This window comes from Oncorhynchus mykiss, chromosome 13 (assembly GCF_013265735.2).
Source record: "Oncorhynchus mykiss isolate Arlee chromosome 13, USDA_OmykA_1.1, whole genome shotgun sequence".
NCBI lineage: Eukaryota > Metazoa > Chordata > Actinopteri > Salmoniformes > Salmonidae > Oncorhynchus > Oncorhynchus mykiss.
In genome coordinates, this window is record NC_048577.1 from 8097884 (window position 1) to 8120351 (window position 22468).

The 22468-nt window shown below is 48.6% G+C and overlaps 1 protein-coding gene across 1 annotated transcript; it reads right to left on the reverse strand.

Annotated features, from left to right (window-relative positions):
* Window positions 1-625: 625 nt before the first annotated feature.
* Window positions 626-21260, reverse strand: LOC110518530 (aspartate aminotransferase, cytoplasmic-like). The gene is made up of 9 exons (XM_036940101.1): window positions 21027-21260; window positions 16085-16266; window positions 15199-15322; window positions 14065-14177; window positions 11012-11116; window positions 9882-10032; window positions 9384-9549; window positions 6058-6200; window positions 626-1803 (listed from the first exon to the last, which is right to left on the reverse strand). The coding sequence occupies exons 1-9, from the start codon at window positions 21133-21135 to the stop codon at window positions 1664-1666; spliced, it is 1233 nt and encodes a 410-aa protein (XP_036795996.1). The 5' UTR covers window positions 21136-21260; the 3' UTR covers window positions 626-1663.
* Between the last annotated feature and the right edge of the window lie 1208 nt (window positions 21261-22468).

Consider the following 22468-nt stretch of genomic DNA (forward strand, 5'->3'; position numbering starts at 1 on the left):
ACATATCACACCATAAGGAACATCACCACTGTGGGACTCCGTGGCAAAAATCCCTTGGTGTATTTCTGGGGAATTCCAAGTCAACTCTCATATAACAATTTGCACAAAATATTATCATTAACAATGTTTCAATAGTTGGTGAAGGGATTCGGGGTGTCTGGGATTGTGTCCCCCACAGTGTCCCCCACAGAGTCCCCCACAGAGTCCCCCACAGTGTCCCCCACAGAGTCCCCCACAGAGTCCCCCACACAGTGTCCCCCCCACAGTGTCCCCCACAGTGTGTCCCCCACAGTGTCCCCCCCACAGTGTCCCCCACAGTGTCCCCCAGGAAGAGGCGCTGCTGCTTTCACAACAGGTAATGGGGATCCTAATAAAATACTCAAAACACATCTGTGCTCAGTAAATGACCTGCTGGATGTAGATGAACGGTGGCAATTCAACATGGAGAATCTTTTAGGAAATTAAAACAGAAAATGGCAGCTGATATTCTGTGGTCAGAGGCAGTAGGTCGACCAGTCAGCCGACCGGTGCGTTGAACCGTTCGTCGGCAGTGTTTAATCTTTTAAAACTATATTAAAAAACAGCCATGTACACAGGTAGAGAAAAAAGGAGAAATTACATTCAGTTTAGCACACGATTCATCATTTTTTTATTAGCTGTCTGAAATGTACAGACAGGATGTCAATATAACCATGGCAATATAACGGCGTGAGGCTGTGTGTTGGAAGACCAACTGTATGTGTACAGTGAACAAAACATCAAAACAAACATCACCGTTAAAGGCAGAGGTTATAACACTCCTTCATAAGCAGCATTATTATGAATACGAGTCTTTTAACACCAAGTACATGCCGAACACAGAACCTAAGCCACAGACATTTAAGTGGTTCAACTATTACCACAGTAGTGGTATGTGCTTTTCCTATAGGACATATCTGCATATAGCTGCTCAAAGGTTGAGAAAAGGTCATATTACCCTATCAGAGGGCATTTCCTGTTAACGTTTGACCTATAGGCACATGCATGAACTGTGAAGAACCTTTCAAGCCTGTCACATGACATCACAGAGCATTTGATCCACAATGCATCATTTCACACGTTCTAGAATGTTGCGATTGTTAAATGGAACCAGTTCTATTATAAAAGACGTTCAGAAGCATTGTGGTCGTCTGTAGATAGGAGGTCTGGGGGCTCGTATGTAGAATTCATTTTACACAAACTTTTCACTCAACTTCTGGCAATGCTTCACTTTCAAGTGCTCTGAAACATTTTTTTAAAACCAAAGTGCACACAGTCATCTTTTCTACATTTTCAAAACCGGAAATGGCACAATAAAATAAATAAAAGGCAACAGAACGATCGCCAGAAGAGTGAAATACTTCGACTAGAGGTCTGCGTTCAGATTGTTTAAAGATGTCTCAGTAATCTGAGGAGGAGAGAAGATGGACAGAAACCAGTTATACTGTTGATCATTAACATTGATTGCCGTGAACACGTGTCATATCGTCGCTCTTCTAAATTTGACAACCAATAGACGGTTAGAGCACTGCTTATAGAGAAAGGGTGTGTTGTCACAGAAGGGGGTGCTTGACGAGACCACACGTGACAATTAACAGTACTTCCTGTGGTGGACAGGAAGCAGCTGGATGCGGAGGGCGGGGCCTTACTGGACCTTGGACACTGTCTCGTGGATGGACTCTGCGACATAGTCGATGTTCTTGGAGGTGAGGCCACACATGTTGATACGACCGCTGGCCATCAGGTAGACATGCTTCTCCTTAATCATGTACTGCACCTGCTTAGCTGTAGGGAGGAAGGAGAGGGAGAACGAGAGGAGGAAGGAAGGAGAGGGAGAAAGGAGAGGGAGAACGAGAGGAGGAAGGAAGGAGAGGGAGAACGAGAGGGAGGGAGGAAGGAGAGGGAGAAAGGAGAGGGAGAACGAGAGGAGGAAGGAAGGAGAGGGAGAAAGGAGAGGGAGAACGAGAGGGAGGGAGGAAGGGGAGGGAGAACGAGAGGAGGAAGGAAGGAGAGGGAGAAAGAAGAGGGAGAACGAGAGGAGGAAGAGAGGGAGAAAGGAGAGGGAGAACGAGAGGAGGAAGGAAGGAGAGGGAGAAAGGAGAGGGAGAACGAGAGGAGGAAGGAAGGAGAGGGAGAAAGGAGAGGGAGAACGAGAGGGAGGGAGGAAGGGGAGGGAGAACGAGAGGAGGAAGGAAGGAGAGGGAGAAAGGAGAGGGAGAACGAGAGGAGGAAGGAAGGAGAGGGAGAAAGGAGAGGGAGAACGAGAGGGAGGGAGGAAGGGGAGGGAGAACGAGAGGAGGAAGGAAGGAGAGGGAGAAAGAAGAGGGAGAACGAGAGGAGGAAGGAAGGAGAGGGAGAAAGGAGAGGGAGAACGAGAGGAGGAAGGAAGGAGAGGGAGAAAGGAGAGGGAGAACGAGAGGGAGGGAGGAAGGGGAGGGAGAACGAGAGGAGGAAGGAAGGAGAGGGAGAAAGAAGAGGGAGAACGAGAGGAGGAAGAGAGGGAGAGGGAGAAAGGAGAGGGAGAACGAGAGGAGGAAGGAAGGAGAGGGAGAAAGGAGAGGGAGAACGAGAGGAGGAAGGAAGGAGAGGGAGAAAGGAGAGGGAGAACGAGAGGGAGGGAGGAAGGGGAGGGAGAACGAGAGGAGGAAGGAAGGAGAGGGAGGAAGGAGAGGGAGAACGAGAGGAGGAAGGAAGGAGAGGGAGAAAGGAGAGGGAGAACGAGAGGAGGAAGGAAGGAGAGGGAGAAAGGAGAGGGAGAACGAGAGGAGGAAGGAAGGAGAGGGAGAAAGGAGAGGGAGAACGAGAGGGAGGGAGGAAGGGGAGGGAGAACGAGAGGAGGAAGGAAGGAGAGGGAGAAAGAAGAGGGAGAACGAGAGGAGGAAGAGAGGGAGAAAGGAGAGGGAGAACGAGAGGAGGAAGGAAGGAGAGGGAGAAAGGAGAGGGAGAACGAGAGGAGGAAGGAAGGAGAGGGAGAAAGAAGAGGGAGAACGAGAGGAGGAAGAGAGGGAGAAAGGAGAGGGAGAACGAGAGGAGGAAGGAAGGAGAGGGAGAAAGAAGAGGGAGGAAGGAGAGGAGGAAGGAAGGAGAGGGAGAAAGGAGAGGGAGAACGAGAGGAGGAAGGAAGGAGAGGGAGAAAGGAGAGGGAGAACGAGAGGAGGAAGGAAGGAGAGGGAGAAAGGAGAGGGAGAAAGGAGAGGGAGGAAGGAGAGGGAGAACGAGAGGAGGAAGGAAGGAGAGGGAGAAAGGAGAGGGAGAACGAGAGGGAGGGAGGAAGGAGAGGGAGAACGAGAGGAGGAAGGAAGGAGAGGGAGAAAGGAGAGGGAGAACGAGAGGAGGAAGGAAGGAGAGGGAGAAAGGAGAGGGAGAACGAGAGGGAGGGAGGAAGGAGAGGGAGAACGAGAGGAGGAAGGAAGGAGAGGGAGAAAGGAGAGGGAGAACGAGAGGGAGGGAGGAAGGAGAGGGAGAAAGGAGAGGGAGAACGAGAGGAAGAAGAGAGGGAGAAAGGAAGGAGGGAGAAAGGAAGGAGAGGGAGAAAGGAAGGAAGGAGAGGGAGAAAGGAAGGAGGGAGAAAGGAAGGAGGGAGAAAGGAAGGAAGGAGAGGGAGAAAGGAAGGAGGGAGAAAGGAAGGAAGGAAGGAGAGGGAGAAAGGAAGGAAGGAGAGGGAGAAAGGAAGGAGAGGGAGAAAGGAAGGAGAGGGAGAAAGGAAGGAGAGGGAGGAAGGAGAGAGAGACAGGAGAGGGAGGAGGGAGACAGGAGAGGGAGAAAGAGAGGGAATGTTATTAAAATTTACAGTCAACTGTCTATGTTGATCATGTAATCAATCTGCTTAGCTGTAGACTGTAGGGAGAGAGAGAGAGGAAAAATATCTAACTTGTAGAATTGTATCTGTGTGTGAGGATCTGTGTGTGTAGTTGAGCGTGGATGTTTCTGTAACTTACTGGGAAAATTCCATTTAAAACTCAGTCGTGTCCGACAAGCGCCAGTCTCATTCTGCCCGGGGCATCGTTTCATATTTTAGTAACAACAAAAACACAGGTCAAAAAGAAGTGTGATTACAGGTTATGACCGGTCTGCTAGGAGGTGTCTGGGTACATGTCTGTGTGTCTGGGAAACTCTTACGGTTCAGTCTGGTGAAGCTGAACATGCCGGTCTGCTAGGAGGTGTCTGGGTACATGTCTGTGTGTCTGGGAAACTCTTACGGTTCAGTCTGGTGAAGCTGAACATGCCGGTCTGCTTGGAGGTGTCTGGGTACATGTCTGTGTGTTTGGGAAACTCTTACGGTTCAGTCTGGTGAAGCTGAACATGCCGGTCTGCTTGGAGGTGCCTGGGTACATGTCTGTGTGTTTGGGAAACTCTTACGGTTCAGTCTGGTGAAGCTGAACATGCCGGTCTGCTTGGAGGTGCCTGGGTACATGTCTGTGTGTTTGGGGAACTCTTACGGTTCAGTCTGGTGAAGCTGAACATGCCGGTCTGCTTGGAGGTGCCTGGGTACATGTCTGTGTGTCTGGGAAACTCTTACGGTTCAGTCTGGTGAAGCTGAACATGCCGGTCTGCTTGGAGGTGTCTGGGTACATGTCTGTGTGTCTGGGAAACTCTTACGGTTCAGTCTGGTGAAGCTGAACATGCCGGTCTGCTTGGAGGTGTCTGGGTACATGTCTGTGTGTTTGGGAAACTCTTACGGTTCAGTCTGGTGAAGCTGAACATGCCGGTCTGCTTGGAGGTGTCTGGGTACATGTCTGTGTGTCTGGGAAACTCTTACGGTTCAGTCTGGTGAAGCTGAACATGCCGGTCTGCTTGGAGGTGTCTGGGTACATGTCTGTGTGTTTGGGAAACTCTTACGGTTCAGTCTGGTGAAGCTGAACATGCCGGTCTGCTAGGAGGTGTCTGGGTACATGTCTGTGTGTCTGGGAAACTCTTACGGTTCAGTCTGGTGAAGCTGAACATGCCGGTCTGCTAGGAGGTGCCTGGGTACATGTCTGTGTGTTTGGGGAACTCTTACGGTTCAGTCTGGTGAAGCTGAACATGCCGGTCTGCTTGGAGGTGCCTGGGTACATGTCTGTGTGTTTGGGGAACTCTTACGGTTCAGTCTGGTGAAGCTGAACATGCCGGTCTGCTTGGAGGTGCCTGGATACATGTCTGTGTGTCTGGGAAACTCTTACGGTTCAGTCTGGTGAAGCTGAACATGCCGGTCTGCTAGGAGGTGCCTGGGTACATGTCTGTGTGTTTGGGAAACTCTTACGGTTCAGTCTGGTGAAGCTGAACATGCCGGTCTGCTTGGAGGTGCCTGGGTACATGTCTGTGTGTTTGGGAAACTCTTACGGTTCAGTCTGGTGAAGCTGAACATGCCGGTCTGCTAGGAGGTGCCTGGGTACATGTCTGTGTGTTTGGGAAACTCTTACGGTTCAGTCTGGTGAAGCTGAACATGCCGGTCTGCTAGGAGGTGCCTGGGTACATGTCTGTGTGTTTGGGAAACTCTTACGGTTCAGTCTGGTGAAGCTGAACATGCCGGTCTGCTTGGAGGTGCCTGGGTACATGTCTGTGTGTCTGGGAAACTCTTACGGTTCAGTCTGGTGAAGCTGAACATGCCGGTCTGCTTGGAGGTGCCTGGGTACATGTCTGTGTGTTTGGGGAACTCTTACGGTTCAGTCTGGTGAAGCTGAACATGCCGGTCTGCTAGGAGGTGCCTGGGTACATGTCTGTGTGTTTGGGGAACTCTTACGGTTCAGTCTGGTGAAGCTGAACATGCCGGTCTGCTTGGAGGTGCCTGGGTACATGTCTGTGTGTTTGGGGAACTCTTACGGTTCAGTCTGGTGAAGCTGAACATGCCGGTCTGCTTGGAGGTGCCTGGATACATGTCTGTGTGTCTGGGAAACTCTTACGGTTCAGTCTGGTGAAGCTGAACATGCCGGTCTGCTAGGAGGTGCCTGGGTACATGTCTGTGTGTTTGGGGAACTCTTACGGTTCAGTCTGGTGAAGCTGAACATGCCGGTCTGCTTGGAGGTGCCTGGGTACATGTCTGTGTGTTTGGGAAACTCTTACGGTTCAGTCCTGTGAAGCTGAACATGCCGATCTGCTGAGTGATGTGGTCCCAGGTGCCAGGCGTCCCCAGAGCAATGAGCTTAGCCTTCAACTGGTCTCTCATCAACAATACACGGTCAGCCATGGTCTTTACATTACCCTTCCTACAGGGGGAGGAGGGAGAAGAGAGAGAGAGTTGGTTAGTTCAGCCTTCAGCTGGTCTCATCAACAGGACGTTACCCTTCCTACAGGGGGAGGAGGGAGAAGATAGAGTTGGTTAGTTCAGCCTTCAGCTGGTCTCATCAACAGGACGTTACCCTTTCTACAGCCACGGGGAGTGGGACAGCTTCAACACTCTATATCACTGATCTGAATGAGAACGGCAGTCTTAGAAAAATCTGCCACCAACAGAACGTGGCTTACAACAATCCCCCAATAAGGAAGCACAGTTATTAAAGTCCAACAATCCCCCAATAAGGAAGCATAGTTATTAAAGTCTAACAATCCCCAATAAGGAAGCACAGTTATTAAAGTCCAACAATCCCCCAATAAGGAAGCACAGTTATTAAAGTCCAACAATCCCCAATAAGGAAGCACAGTTATTAAAGTCCAACAATCCCCAATAAGGAAGCACAGTTATTAAAGTCCAACAATCCCCCAATAAGGAAGCACAGTTATTATATTAAAGTCCAACAATCCCCAATAAGGAAGCACAGTTATTAAAGTCCAACAATCCCCCAATAAGGAAGCACAGTTATTAAAGTCCAACAATCCCCCAATAAGGAAGCACAGTTATTATATTAAAGTCCAACAATCCCCAATAAGGAAGCACAGTTATTAAAGTCCAACAATCCCCCAATAAGGAAGCACAGTTATTATATTAAAGTCCAACAATCCCCAATAAGGAAGCACAGTTATTAAAGTCCAACAATCCCCCAATAAGGAAGCACAGTTATTATATTAAAGTCCAACAATCCCCAATAAGGAAGCACAGTTATTAAAGTCCAACAATCCCCCAATAAGGAAGCACAGTTATTATATTAAAGTCCAACAATCCCCCAATAAGGAAGCACAGTTATTAAAGTCCAACAATCCCCCAATAAGTAAGCACAGTTATTAAAGTCCAACAATCCCCAATAAGGAAGCACAGTTATTAAAGTCCAGCAATACCCCAATAAGGAAGCACAGTTATTAAAGTCCAACAATCCCCCAATAAGGAAGCACAGTTATTAAAGTCCAACAATCCCCCAATAAGGAAGCACAGTTATTAAAGTCCAACAATCCCCCAATAAGGAAGCACAGTTATTAAAGTCTAACAATCCCCCAATAAGGAAGCACAGTTATTAAAGTCTAACAATCCCCCAATAAGGAAGCACAGTTATTAAAGTCCAACAATCCCCCAATAAGGAAGCACAGTTATTAAAGTCTAACAATCCCCAATAAGGAAGCACAGTTATTAAAGTCCATCAATCACCAATAAGGAAGCACAGTTATTAAAGTCCATCAATCACCAATAAGGAAGCACAGTTATTAAAGTCCAACAATCCCCCAATAAGGAAGCACAGTTATTAAAGTCCATCAATCACCAATAAGGAAGCACAGTTATTAAAGTCCAACAATCCCCCAATAAGGAAGCACAGTTATTAAAGTCCAACAATCCCCAATAAGGAAGCACAGTTATTAAAGTCCAACAATCCCCCAATTAGGAAGCACAGTTATTAAAGTCTAACAATCCCCAATTAGGAAGCACAGTTATTAAAGTCCAACAATCACCAATAAGGAAGCACAGTTATTAAAGTCCAACAATCCCCCAATTAGGAAGCACAGTTATTAAAGTCCAACAATCCCCAATTAGGAAGCACAGTTATTAAAGTCCAACAATCCCCCAATTAGGAAGCACAGTTATTAAAGTCCAACAATCACCAATAAGGAAGCACAGTTATTAAAGTCCAACAATCCCCAATTAGGAAGCACAGTTATTAAAGTCCAACAATCCCCAATAAGGAAGCACAGTTATTAAAGTCCAACAATCACCAATAAGGAAGCACAGTTATTAAAGTCCAACAATCACCAATAAGGAAGCACAGTTATTAAAGTCCATCAATCACCAATAAGGAAGCACAGTTATTAAAGTCCAACAATCCCCAATAAGGAAGCACAGTTATTAAAGTCCAACAATCCCCCAATTAGGAAGCACAGTTATTAAAGTCTAACAATCCCCAATTAGGAAGCACAGTTATTAAAGTCCAACAATCACCAATAAGGAAGCACAGTTATTAAAGTCCAACAATCCCCCAATTAGGAAGCACAGTTATTAAAGTCTAACAATCCCCAATTAGGAAGCACAGTTATTAAAGTCCAACAATCACCAATAAGGAAGCACAGTTATTAAAGTCCAACAATCCCCCAATTAGGAAGCACAGTTATTAAAGTCTAACAATCCCCAATAAGGAAGCACAGTTATTAAAGTCCAACAATCCCCAATAAGGAAGCACAGTTATTAAAGTCCAACAATCCCCCAATTAGGAAGCACAGTTATTAAAGTCTAACAATCCCCAATTAGGAAGCACAGTTATTAAAGTCCAACAATCACCAATAAGGAAGCACAGTTATTAAAGTCCAACAATCCCCCAATTAGGAAGCACAGTTATTAAAGTCTAACAATCCCCAATTAGGAAGCACAGTTATTAAAGTCCAACAATCACCAATAAGGAAGCACAGTTATTAAAGTCCAACAATCCCCCAATTAGGAAGCACAGTTATTAAAGTCTAACAATCCCCAATAAGGAAGCACAGTTATTAAAGTCTAACAATCCCCAATAAGGAAGCACAGTTATTAAAGTCCAACAATCCCCCAATTAGGAAGCACAGTTATTAAAGTCTAACAATCCCCAATTAGGAAGCACAGTTATTAAAGTCCAACAATCACCAATAAGGAAGCACAGTTATTAAAGTCTAACAATCCCCCAATAAGGAAGCACAGTTATTAAAGTCCAACAATCCCCCAATTAGGAAGCACAGTTATTAAAGTCTAACAATCCCCAATAAGGAAGCACAGTTATTAAAGTCCAACAATCCCCAATTAGGAAGCACAGTTATTAAAGTCCAACAATCCCCAATTAGGAAGCACAGTTATTAAAGTCTAACAATGGAGGAGTTGGACTGTACCAAAACTTGGACTGTACCATTCAGTGAACTCCTCAGGGTTAACTTAGAAGGGTGTGTTGTTGGACTGTACCATTCAGTGAACTCCTCAGGGTTAACTTAGAAGGGTGTGTTGTTGGACTGTACCATTCTGTGAAGAGAATTGGGTTGTTGAGTATAAAGGGTTATATTTTTGACCGTACCATTCTATGAACAGATCGGGGTTGTTGAGTGTGATGGCTACGATGCGCGCTCCCTGGGAGGGAGGGTTGGACCAGGTGGTCCTGACGATCTTCTCCATCTGGGACAGAACACGGGCCAGGTTGTCTTTATCCTGGGCCACTACCGTCAGGTTACCAACACGCTCATCTGGAGGAGGAAGGAACAAAATGGAGGATTAGCGTCAGACTGGCTGAGCGTTTGTGAGACAGAGATGAAAAATGTAAGCAAAAACTGTGGCCATTGGAACACAGCAGCAGACTGTGTGTGTGTGTGTGTGTGTGTGTGTGTGTGTGTGTGTATGTGTGTTACATGTTGGTGTTCATGTCTATGTATAATATATGCCATTTAACAGACATTTTTATCCACTTTACGTATGGGTGGTCCCGGGAATTGAACCCACTATCCTGGCGTTACAAGCACCATGCTCTACCACCGGAGACACAGAGGACCACGATGCACGTGTCTGTCTATAGACTCACTGTAGAGGCCAAAGTTCTTGGAGAAGGACTGGGCACAGAGCAGCTCAAATCCTTCAGAGACAAAGTAGCGGATGGCCCAGGCATCTTTATCCAGACTGCCTGATGCAAAACCCTGGTAGGCTGAGTCAAAGAACACAAACAGCTTCCTCCTCTGGAGGAGGAGGGAGGAGAAGGGACACAGAGAGAGGAGGGAGGAGAAAGAACACAGAGAGAGAGGAGGGAGGGAGGAGAAGGAACACAGAGAGAGAAGGAACACAGAGAGAGGAGGGAGGAGAAGGAACACAGAGAGAGGAGGGAGGAGAAGGAACACAGAGAGAGGAGGGAGGAGAAGGAACACAGAGGGAGGAGGAGGAACACAGAGGGAGGAGGAGGAACACAGAGGGAGGAGGGGGGAGAAGGAACACAGAGGGAGGAGAAGGAACACAGAGGGAGGAGGGGGGAGAAGGAACAGAGAGAGGAGGGGGGAGAAGGAACACAGAGAGAGGAGGGAGGAGAAGGAACACAGAGAGAGGAGGGAGGAGAAGGAACACAGAGAGAGGAGGGAGGAGAAGGAACACAGAGAGGAGGGAGGAGAAGGAACACAGAGAGGATGGAGGAAAAGGAACACAGAGAGGATGGAGGAAAAGGAACACAGAGAGAGGAGGGAGGAGAAGGAACACAGAGAGAGGAGGGAGGAGAAGGAACACAGAGAGAGGAGGGAGGAGAAGGAACACAGAGAGAGGAGGGAGGAGAAGGGACACAGAAAGAGGAGGGAGGAGAAGGGACACAGAGAGAGGAGGGAGGAGAAGGGACACAGAGAGAGGAGGGAGGAGAAGGGACACAGAGAGAGGAGGGAGGAGAAGGGAAAGAGAGAGAATTGAATTGAGAGGGAAGAAAGGAAAAACAAAAAAAGTTATCCCAAAATATAAATGAGCCTGATGGATAATGGTTGTGATTATGAGATGTCTGTTCTCCTGGGGAGTATTCATTAGTCTCAGACTGTCGTCACAGAACAGAAACAATTTCATCCAAATGGAAAACTTTTTGCATTGAAAACTAGAGTTTGTATTGAACAGACTCAGGTAGGTCCCTACCCGTTTGGTTCCGTTTGGTTCCTAGTGAATACACTCCTGCTGTCTCCCCTGTCTCACCTTCATGACCTCAGAGATCGTCTTCCATTCGTCAGGTGTGGGGTCTGTCCCCGTGGGGTTGTGGGCACAGGCATGGAGCACAAAGATAGAATGTTCTGGAGCGTTCTGACAAAATAACACAGACCCACATCAATTATCAAGGACAGGATTAGGGATGTGCATTTGAAAGAATGTCAAGTAATCTCATGAAAATGATTTTGAGTCGTCAAATGTTAGTGTGAAACGGGGCTGACGGCAAAACAGTTTGCAGGGTGTTATCAGTTGTTCAGATTACTGGTTGTTTTGATACACAACTGAAAACAAAACAGTTTGCAGGGTGTTATCAGTTGTTCAGATTACTGGTTGTTTTGATACACAACTGAAAACAAAACAGTTTGCAGGGTGTTATCAGTTGTTCAGATTACTGGTTGTTTTGATACACAACTGAAAACAAAACAGTTTGCAGGGTGTTATCAGTTGTTCAGATTACTGGTTGTTTTGATACACAACTGAAAACAAAACAGTTTGCAGGGTGTTATCAGTTGTTCAGATTACTGGTTGTTTTGATACACAACTGAAAACAAAACAGTTTGCAGGGTGTTATCAGTTGTTCAGATTACTGGTTGTTTTGATACACAACTGAAAACCAAGCTGAAATATTAACGCAAGACGATCATCCATACCTTGTTGTAGACTAAATCGTGCATGATGTCGCTCTAACTCAAGTCCCTCCATCCCTACTCAACCTTCCATTCCTACCCCTCCCTCCCTCCATCCATCCCTCCAACCCTACCCCTCCCTCCAACCCTACCCCTCCCTCCCTCCCTGCCCCTCCCTCCAACCCTGCCCCTCCCTCCAACCCTACCCCTCCCTCCAACCCTACCCCTCCCTCCCTCCCTGCCCCTCCCTCCAACCCTACCCCTCCCTCCCTGCCCCTCCCTCCAAAACTACCCCTCCCTCCATCCCTACCCCTCCCCCTCCCTCCCTCCCACCCTACCCCTCCCTTCAACCCTACCCCACCCCACATCCCTACCCCACCCTCCATCCCTACCCCACCCTCCATCCCTACCCCTCCCTCCATCCCTACCCCTCCCTCCCTACACATCCCTACCCCTCCCTCCAACCCTACCCCTCCCTCCAACCCTACCCCACCCTCCCTGCCCCTCCCTAACCCTCCTTCCATCCAACCCTACCCCTCCCTCCATCCCTGCCCCTCCCTCCAACCCTACCCCTCCCTCCATCCCTACACATCCCTACCCCTCCCTCCCTCCATCCCTGCCCCTCCCTCCCTACACATCCCTACACATCCCTACCCCTCCCTCCAACCCTACCCCACCCTCCCTGCCCTTCCCTCCATCCCTGCCCCTCCCTCCATCCATCCAACCCTACCCCTCCCTCCATCCAACCCTACCCCTCCCTCCCTACCTCCATCCCTGCCCCTCCCTCCATCCAACCCTACCCTTCCCTCCATCCAACCCTACCCCTCCCTCCATCCCAACCCTACCCCTCCCTCCATCCCAACCCTACCCCTCCCTCCATCCCTACCCCTCCCTCCCTGCCCCTCCCTCCATCCCTACCCCTCCCTCCATCCAACCCTACCCCTCCCTACCTCCATCCCTGCCCCTCCCTCCATCCCTACCCCTCCCTCCATCCCTGCCCCTCCCTCCATCCCTACCCCTCCCTCCAACCCTACCCCACCCTCCCTACCCCTCCCTCCATCCCTACCCCACCTTCCCTACCCCTCCATCCCTACCCCTCCCTCCATCCTTACCCCTCCCTCCATCCCTACCCCTCCCTTCAACCCTACCCCACCCTCCATCCCTACACATCCCTACCCCTCCCTCCCTCCATCCCTGCCCCTCCCTCCCTCCATATCCCTACACATCCCTACCCCTCCCTCCAACCCTACCCCACCCTCCCTGCCCCTCCCTCCATCCCTGCCCCTCCCTCCATCCAACCATACCCCTCCCTCCATCCAACCCTACCCCTCCCTCCATCCCTACCCCTCCCTCCCTCCCTACCCCTCCCTCCCTCCATCCCTACCCCTCCAACCCTACCCCACCCTCCATCCCTACCCCTCCATCCCTCCAACCCTACCCCACCCTCCCTACCCCTCCCTCCATCCCTACCCCACCCTCCAACCCTACCCCTCCCTACCTCCATCCCTGCCCCTCCCTCCATCCCTACCCCACCCTCCATCCCTACCCCACCCTCCATCCCTACCCCACCCTCCATCCATCCATCCCTGCCCCTCCCTCCATCCCTACCCCTCCCTACCCCACCCTCCCTACCCCTCCCTCCATCCCTACCCCACCTTCCCTACCCCTCCATCCCTACCCCTCCCTCCATCCTTACCCCTCCCTCCATCCCTACCCCTCCCTTCAACCCTACCCCACCCTCCATATCCCTACCCCTCCCTCCCTCCATCCCTGCCCCTCCCTCCCTCCATCCCTACACATCCCTACACATCCCTACCCCTCCCTCCAACCCTACCCCACAATCCCTGCCCTTCCCTCCATCCCTGCCCCTCCCTCCATCCAACCCTACCCCTCCCTCCATCCAACCCTACCACTCCCTCCATCCCTACCCTACCCCTCCCTCCATCCCTACCCCTCCCTCCCTGCCCCTCCCTCCATCCCTACCCCTCCAACCCTACCCCACCCTCCATCCCTACAACCCTACCTCACCCTCCCTACCCCTCCCTCCATCCCTACCCCACCCTCCCTACCCCTCCCTCCATCCCTACCCCACCCTCCATCCCTACCCCTCCATCCCTACCCCACCCTCCCTACCCCTCCCTCCATCCCTACCCCACCCCTCCATCCCTACCCCTCCATCCCTCCAACCCTACCCCACCCTCCCTACCCCTCCCTCCCTACCCCACCCTCCCTCCATCCCTGCCCCTCCAACCCTACCCCACCCTCCATCCCTACCCCACCCTCCATCCATCCATCCCTGCCCCTCCCTCCATCCCTACCCCTCCCTCCAACCCTACCCCACCCTCCCTACCCCTCCCTCCATCCCTACCCCACCCTCCCTCCCTACCCCTCCCTCCATCCCTCTCTCTCTCTCACCTCCAGGTCATCCATTATACCGGTCACGTCCAGGCCTTTCTTTTCTCCGTCCCAGTAGTGGTAGGGGCGGATATCTTTAAACCCAGCATCAGAAAACACTGCATTGTGGTTCTCTATAGGGCGAGAGAAGCAGAAGAAGGAGAAGATGAAGAAGATGGTGAGGCGGTGGAGAAGAGGGTATTTGTTCAGTATGTTTGCGCTCTTAAGGGGATGATGACTCAATAGAAGTAGAATATGTTGATTGGGCTCTGTGTGTCTGCTGCTGTGTCTCAGTTTTCTTGTCTAAACCATCCTTATTGGCTCTACGGTTATCTTGTTGTCTAAACAGTCCTTATTGGCTCTACGGTTATCTTGTTGTCTAAACCGTCCTTATTGGCTCTACGGTTATCTTGTTGTCTAAACAGTCCTTATTGGCTCTACGGTTATCTTGTTGTCTAAACAGCCCTTATTGGCTCTACGGTTATCTTGTTGTCTAAACAGTCCTTATTGGCTCTACGGTTATCTTGTTGTCTAAACAGTCCTTATTGGCTCTACGGTTATCTTGTTGTCTAAACAGTCCTTATTGGCTCTACGGTTATCTTGTTGTCTAAACAGTCCTTATTGGCTCTACGGTTATCTTGTTGTCTAAACAGTCCTTATTGGCTCTACGGTTATCTTGTTGTCTAAACAGTCCTTATTGGCTCTACGGTTATCTTGTTGTCTAAACAGTCCTTATTGGCTCTACGGTTATCTTGTTGTCTAAACAGTCCTTATTGGCTCTACGGTTATCTTGTTGTCTAAACCGTCCTTATTGGCTCTACGGTTATCTTGTTGTCTAAACAGTCCTTATTGGCTCTACGGTTATCTTGTTGTCTAAACAGTCCTTATTGGCCCTACGGTTATCTTGTTGTCTAAACAGTCCTTATTGGCTCTACGGTTATCTTGTTGTCTAAACAGTCCTTATTGGCCCTACGGTTATCTTGTTGTCTAAACAGTCCTTATTGGCCCTACGGTTATCTTGTTGTCTAAACAGTCCTTATTGGCTCTACGGTTATCTTGTTGTCTAAAACAGTCCTTATTGGTTCTATGGAACCCAGGACTCCCTGGCTAAATCAATTCCATGTAAATGAGTTGGTTGTAGCCCTGCCCACTGACCCCAGGTTGGCGCGGAGACGTAGACGGGCGTGGCCGTGTTGTTGGTGCCGTTGTACCAGCGCCTCAGAAACTCCGCCCCGATCCTCAACGCACCGGTACCTCCCAACGCCTGGACAGCTCCCACCTGGAAAGAGAGAGAAAACGTCAACATTTGGGCAGGGCAAGGCAGAAGACTGTGTGTGTGTTTCCCAGTCCTACTACTCATCCCCCAGGATGTGCGTGTGTTTATGTTGACTTCCACCCCACGGTGTAGAATTTGAGTTACAGGAAGTAGAATTTAATTCAGTGCAATTCAAAGAGATGCGACTGAGTCATGGAACGAGTTCTATTGAATCTGACAGGTCACACTTCCAGATACCAAATAATACATCACTTTTCCCTGGAAACAATGTTCATCAACTCTTAACCTTAGAAGAGCCCATTATATTTCCACCAACCGTCTCATTGGCTTCTTTTTGAAGGCCTCAGGGTCAACTTGAGGGTTGAACTAATGCTGGGAAATGTAGTATTTCCTCCATATTTAACTAAATGGAGGTGATATAATATAATAACTGAATATTCACATACAGGTTTTGTTTTCTTTCATCATACATGTCAAGATTTTGTCCTGAAAATGGATTGTTTTATATGCATGTATATAATGACATGTTTGATGTTTCAGGCACAAGGTGTATACTTGTATAGACTAGACCTAATGTAGAATAGAAGAGCCATTTGAAATGAATAGAATTTCACTCAATTCTATTTCCTTTAAGTAAAAATGGTAATTCTGTATTCTCCTAACAACTTCAATTCAATAATTCTATGGGAATTTATGAGGCAATTCAATTCTGCCCAACTCTGGTATGTATCTATGTATATACATGTGTCCCTCCCTCCTACCTACCCTCCCGTCCTTGATGGCGGGGCTGTCATCGCCCAGGGCCACCTTGGAGGCAGCAGAGCGGAGCTCAGGGAGACCCAGGATGGGAAGATACTCGTGGTTCAGACTGTTGTCCTCCACTATCATCTGCTCTACCTTCTTCACTACGGGCAGGACCCACGGTAGACAGTCATCTGTACGGTAGGCTGAGGAGAGAGAGAGAGGAGACATTATATACTGTATCTAACTATCTAGACAGGACCCACGGTAGACAGTCATCTGTACGGTAGGCTGAGGAGAGAGAGAGAGGAGACATTATATACTGTATCTAACTATCTAGACAGGACCCACGGTAGACAGTCATCTGTACGGTAGGCTGAGGAGAGAGAGAGAGGAGACATTATATACTGTATCTAACTATCTAGGCAGGACCCATGGTAGACAGTCATCTATACACCATCTGTATACAGGACTCCAGAGTGGCGCAGCGGTCTAAGGCACTGCATCTCAGTGCTAGAGGCGTCACTACAGACCCTGGTTCGATTCCAGGCTGTATCAAAACGGGACATGATTGGGAGTACCATAGAGTGGCACACAATTGGCCCAGCGTCACCCGGGTATGGGTTTGGCCGTCATTGGAAATAACAATTTGTTCTTAACTGACTTGCCCAGTTAAATAAAATGTTGTATAATACACACTGTACATGTCTGTCAGCCTGCCTGCGTGGGCAGGACCAATAGCAGGCACCAGGCAGTCATTTACTGTAGGCTGGAGAGACAAACAAGCATTACAGAGTACAATAGCCTAGTTAAAAATGTTAATGGTTGATACTAAAACAACCTTTCATAATGACCACTAGCAGGCTGCAACACAGCCATAGTGCAGCAGTATGTTCACTGCATGCAGTCTGCTGTCACACCCTGCTCTGCTGGAGGTCACCCTGGCCTGAAGAATAAGTGTGTGTGTGTGTGGGGGGGGGGCACAATCCTGTGCATGTGACTTCCGAGGAGCTTCATTTCCCTCTCTAAGGAAAGCCTTTCAAGGTCTCTCCTTTCCTGTCCAGGCCAGTGTGCTCTACCATTGAGGATCAAATGACATGTATTCAGTTACCAAAGTTCACAACAAATAGCTAGACTAGCTGGCTGGTCTACACCAGGCCCTGGTCTGGTCTAAGGAGAAACTACAGACATGTAGACTAGCTGGCTGGCCTACACCAGGCCCTGGTCTAGTCTAAGGAGAAACTACAGACATGTAGACTAGCTGGCTGGCCTACACCAGGCCCTGGTCTAGTCTAAGGAGAAACTACAGACATGTAGACTAGCTGGCTGGCCTACACCAGGCCCTGGTCTGGTCTAAGGAGAAACTACAGACATGTAGACTAGCTGGCTGGCCTACACCAGGCCCTGGTCTAGTCTAAGGAGAAACTACAGACATGTAGACTAGCTGGCTGGCCTACACCAGGCCCTGGTCTAGTCTAAGGAGAAACTACAGACATGTAGACTAGCTGGCTGGCCTACACCAGGCCCTGGTCTAGTCTAAGGAGAAACTACAGACATGTAGCCTAGCTGGCTGGCCTACACCAGGCCCTGGTCTAGTCTAAGGAGAAACTACAGACATGTAGACTAGCTGGCTGGCCTACACCAGGCCCTGGTCTAGTCTAAGGAGAAACTACAGACATGTAGACTAGCTGGCTGGCCTACACCAGGCCCTGGTCTAGTCTAAGGAGAAACTACAGACATGTAGACTAGCTGGCTGGCCTACACCAGGCCCTGGTCTGGTCTAAGGAGAAACTACAGACATGTAGACTAGCTGGCTGGCCTACACCAGGCCCTGGTCTAGTCTAAGGAGAAACTACAGACATGTAGACTAGCTGGCTGGCCTACACCAGGCCCTGGTCTAGTCTAAGGAGAAACTACAGACATGTAGACTAGCTGGCTGGCCTACACCAGGCCCTGGTCTAGTCTAAGGAGAAACTACAGACATGTAGACTAGCTGGCTGGCCTACACCAGGCCCTGGTCTAGTCTAAGGGGAAACTACAGACATGTAGACTAGCTGGCTGGCCTACACCAGGCCCTGGTCTAGTCTAAGGAGAAACTACAGACATGTAGACTAGCTGGCTGGCCTACACCAGGCCCTGGTCTAGTCTAAGGAGAAACTACAGACATGTAGACTAGCTGGCTGGCCTACACCAGGCCCTGGTCTAGTCTAAGGAGAAACTACAGACATGTAGACTAGCTGGCTGGCCTACACCAGGCCCTGGTCTAGTCTAAGGAGAAACTACAGACATGTAGCCTAGCTGGCTGGCCTACACCAGGCCCTGGTCTAGTCTAAGGAGAAACTACAGACATGTAGACTAGCTGGCTGGCCTACACCAGGCCCTGGTCTAGTCTAAGGAGAAACTACAGACATGTAGCCTAGCTGGCTGGCCTACACCAGGCCCTGGTCTAGTCTAAGGAGAAACTACAGACATGTAGGCTAGCTGGCTGGCCTACACCAGGCCCTGGTCTAGTCTAAGGAGAAACTACAGACATGTAGCCTAGCTGGCTGGCCTACACCAGGCCCTGGTCTAGTCTAAGGAGAAACTACAGACATGTAGCCTAGCTGGCTGGCCTACACCAGGCCCTGGTCTAGTCTAAGGAGAAACTACAGACATGTAGCCTAGCTGGCTGGCCTACACCAGGCCCTGGTCTAGTCTAAGGAGAAACTACAGACATGTAGGCTAGCTGGTTAGAAGCTACTTTTCTTTGTTGTTTTCCCCCCTTCCTGCAGTTCATTAATACCAAATACTGATTCATCAAGGTCACAAAACAAGCCCAACTAGTTTTTTTATAACAGTTCCTCAACACACCCTGTTTCTACGAGAATCAGTCGATATTGTCCTGTGTGGTGTTATGAGGCCCTTGGCTCTGGGTTCTGTAGCTACTACCGAGGGAGTACGACCGGAAGTGACTTTCCCTAGCAGGTGGAGCTAACCCCATCCCCTTTCCCTGGCAGGTTGAGCTAACCCCATCCCATTTCCCTAGCAGGTTGAGCTAACCCCATCCCTTTTCCCTAGCAGGTTGAGCTAACCCCATCCCTTTTCCCTGGCAGGTTGAGCTAACCACATCCCTTTTCCCTGGCAGGTTGAGCTAACCCCATCCCTTTTCCCTAGCAGGTTGAGCTAACCCCATCCCTTTTCCCTAACAGGTTGAGCTAACCCCATCCCTTTTCCTAGCAGGTTGAGCTAACCCCATCCCCTTTCCCTAGCAGGTTGAGCTAACCCCATCCCTTTTCCTAGCAGGTTGAGCTAACCCCATCCCCTTTCCCTAGCAGGTTGAGCTAACCCCATCCCTTTTCCTAGCAGGTTGAGCTAACCCCATCCCCTTTCCCTAGCAGGTTGAGCTAACACCATCCCTTTTCCTAGCAGGTTGAGCTAACACCATCCCTTTTCCTAGCAGGTTGAGCTAACCCCATCCCCTTTCCCTAGCAGGTTGAGCTAACCCCATCCCTTTTCCTAGCAGGTTGAGCTAACCCCATCCCTTTTCCCAAGCAGGTTGAGCTAACACCATCCCTTTTCCTAGCAGGTTGAGCTAACCCCATCCCTTTTCCCTGGCAGGTTGAGCTAACCCCATCCCTTTTCCTAGCAGGTTGAGCTAACCCCATTCCTTTTCCCTAGCAGGTTGAGCTAACCCCATTCCTTTTCCCTAGCAGGTTGAGCTAACCCCATTCCTTTTCACTAGCAGGTTGAGCTAACCCCATCCCTTTTCCCTAGCAGGTTGAGCTAACCCCATTCCTTTTCCCTAGCAGGTTGAGCTAACCCCATCCCTTTTCCCTAGCAGGTTGAGCTAACCCCATCCCCTTTCCCTAGCAGGTTGCGCTAACCCCATCCCTTTTCCTAACCTTAACCTAAGTCTTCTAACCTGCTACGTACATTTTCCCACCCTGCTGAGTAAATTCTTCTTACCTGCTATGAAAAAGTCACTTCCAGTCATAGCTGTACTCCTAGGTTCCCCAACTGGCCGAATTTGGCCCGCAGGCTGTTTTTTTTTTGATGATTTTGGAAATCTGTTCCAAAGTATTCCCACGCACTACACAATAGTGAGATATGTGATCATATGAAAATATGTGATTATGTTCTAGTCAAATATTATATCTGTTTGGGCTTCTTGCCATAAATTTGCTGTCATCTAATGACCATCGGCTCAAGAAAAACAATGGTCCCGGTGTAGAATCTAGTTCATGAGTCCTGCTGTTCTCCCTCAGTGAGTGAGAAGATACAATCATGTATTCCCTACAGCCTTGGCATTGGAAGACTGATGAATGAAATGGAAGGGTAACAATATAACCTAGTAGTGAAGGCAGAGTGATCTATTCCAAACCCAACACATGCATAACTATCTGTTCTGTACTGCATCCAGAATCATTTTCTTTCCATCAGCTACAGAGCCCACTGGTCATAGAGATCCAATTCCTAATTCTATGACAATGGTATTCAGACCTCATCTCCAATGTTTAGGAATGACCACAGACCCAGACCTTTTGGAAGGTGTGTCACCCTACGACTGGTGATAAGTTAACAGTTTATAATACACTTCTATTGCGGACTGCCTGATCTGTTCTGTATGGACCGCACGGGTTCTCGTAGAAACAATCTTGAGCTCACATTGCTTTCCAGTGTCCACCAAATGTCAAACTCCAGAATGAGCAGCGTTTTATAAATGCTTTCATGATAGATACTAGCTAGATGCCCATGTATTAGCAGAAAACTATGGCTGATATATGCGGCAGTCTGGTTGCACTTGCTGTCAAACTTCGACTAGTCTGTGAGCCTGCATGCTAACGAGGAAGGTCAAAGCCATGTTAGTTGGCAAGCATTCTAATGTCATGCTACTCAGACTAGTGCCCGTGGTCCGAGCAGTTTACCCGTCTGTGTTGCACATTCTAAACGTAAGTTAGCATAGCTTGTTGGAGCTTCTCTCTCTTACCTCCGACTCCCAAATTCACCTTCTGCGCGTGAGTGTCCTCTCTGAAATCGGCAGTCAGTTTAAAAACGGCCACTGGAGGGGCTTGAGGTACTTCGGCGAATATAGACATGATTATAACGGATCCCGGTACAGAGCAGGAGAGAGACTCGTTCTTGTTCAGTACCTCACCGGTAGGCTGCAGCGGTGAGACAGGCGATTGAGCTTCACCTTCAAAGCGCTACAAGGTACCAATGTGAAGCAGGAAAGAATAACTAAGTACTTCCGGGTCAGAATAAAGAGACAGTGCAAAGCCTACCTGGTCAACAATTGTTTTGTGTGTGTTCTCATATCATTTATTGCACTGTACGTTGTGTTGCATTGAAAGGGGGGTCCATTTTACTCAGACTTCTAGTTTCCAAATCTACAGAGTTTACACCCAGAGGAGCGCCCTGCCCCTTTCTTGCTACGTATCGCTTATTCTTTCTGGCGGAACGGAGGTCTACAAGGCAAACTGGAACCAATGTCTGGAACGGGCGTCAACCCAATGACCAATGAGATAGCATGGAATACTGACCGGGGCTGCGAGACAGCCAATGAGAGCCAAGCATCTGAAAGGTCAAGGGCTAGTGCAGCTCTATGGCTGTACACATGGAAATGATTAGGTTGTTTGAGTAGGTGATGTCAAAGCAACTGGATATAATTTTACATCCTGTATGTTGATATATATTTTAGCTACTGTACTTATCAAACGTATTGTATCTGACATTTTAGGAAAATATCATAATTGTGGCTTTAAGTCCCGAGAGCAAATTAAACACTGTCTGCAAGTGACTATACAGGAGATTATGAATAGATTAATAAAGATTAAATTACATCAAAATAAATAGCATAATGAGTAAACATAGTTCTGAATGTTTGATTACGGGCTATTAAACATATGCAATTACTCTTTGCGCCACTAGATGTCAGCCTTAGCTAGCAAAGCAAGATATGCTGTCATTTTATCCCAGGGTTTCCCAACCCTGTCTTTGCATTTAATAAATATGCAAATTCCAAGTTATTCATTCTAAGAGCCAGTCAAGTCCAAGTCGTACATTCTAAGAGCCAGTCAAGTCTAAGTTTTTCATTCTAAGAGCCTGTCAAGTTGAATTCAGTCACAAGATTTTTCAAGTCAAGTAAACAAAAATCTATACATACAATGACTTGTTCAACTACAAGTCTGTGTGTATTTATTGATGCTACCAGACAACCCGTTTCTTTATTTTGTCGACAACACATTTTGATTATGTAATAATGAATTTGAACAACATCCCCCCCTCTCTCTCCTTTACTCTTCCTCTCTATCTCCCCCCTCTCTCTCATTTACTTTTCCTCTCTTTCTCCCCCTCTCTCTCCTTTACTCTTCCTCTCTCTCCTTTACTCTTCCTCTCTTTCTCCCCCCTCTCTCTCCTTTACTCTTCCTC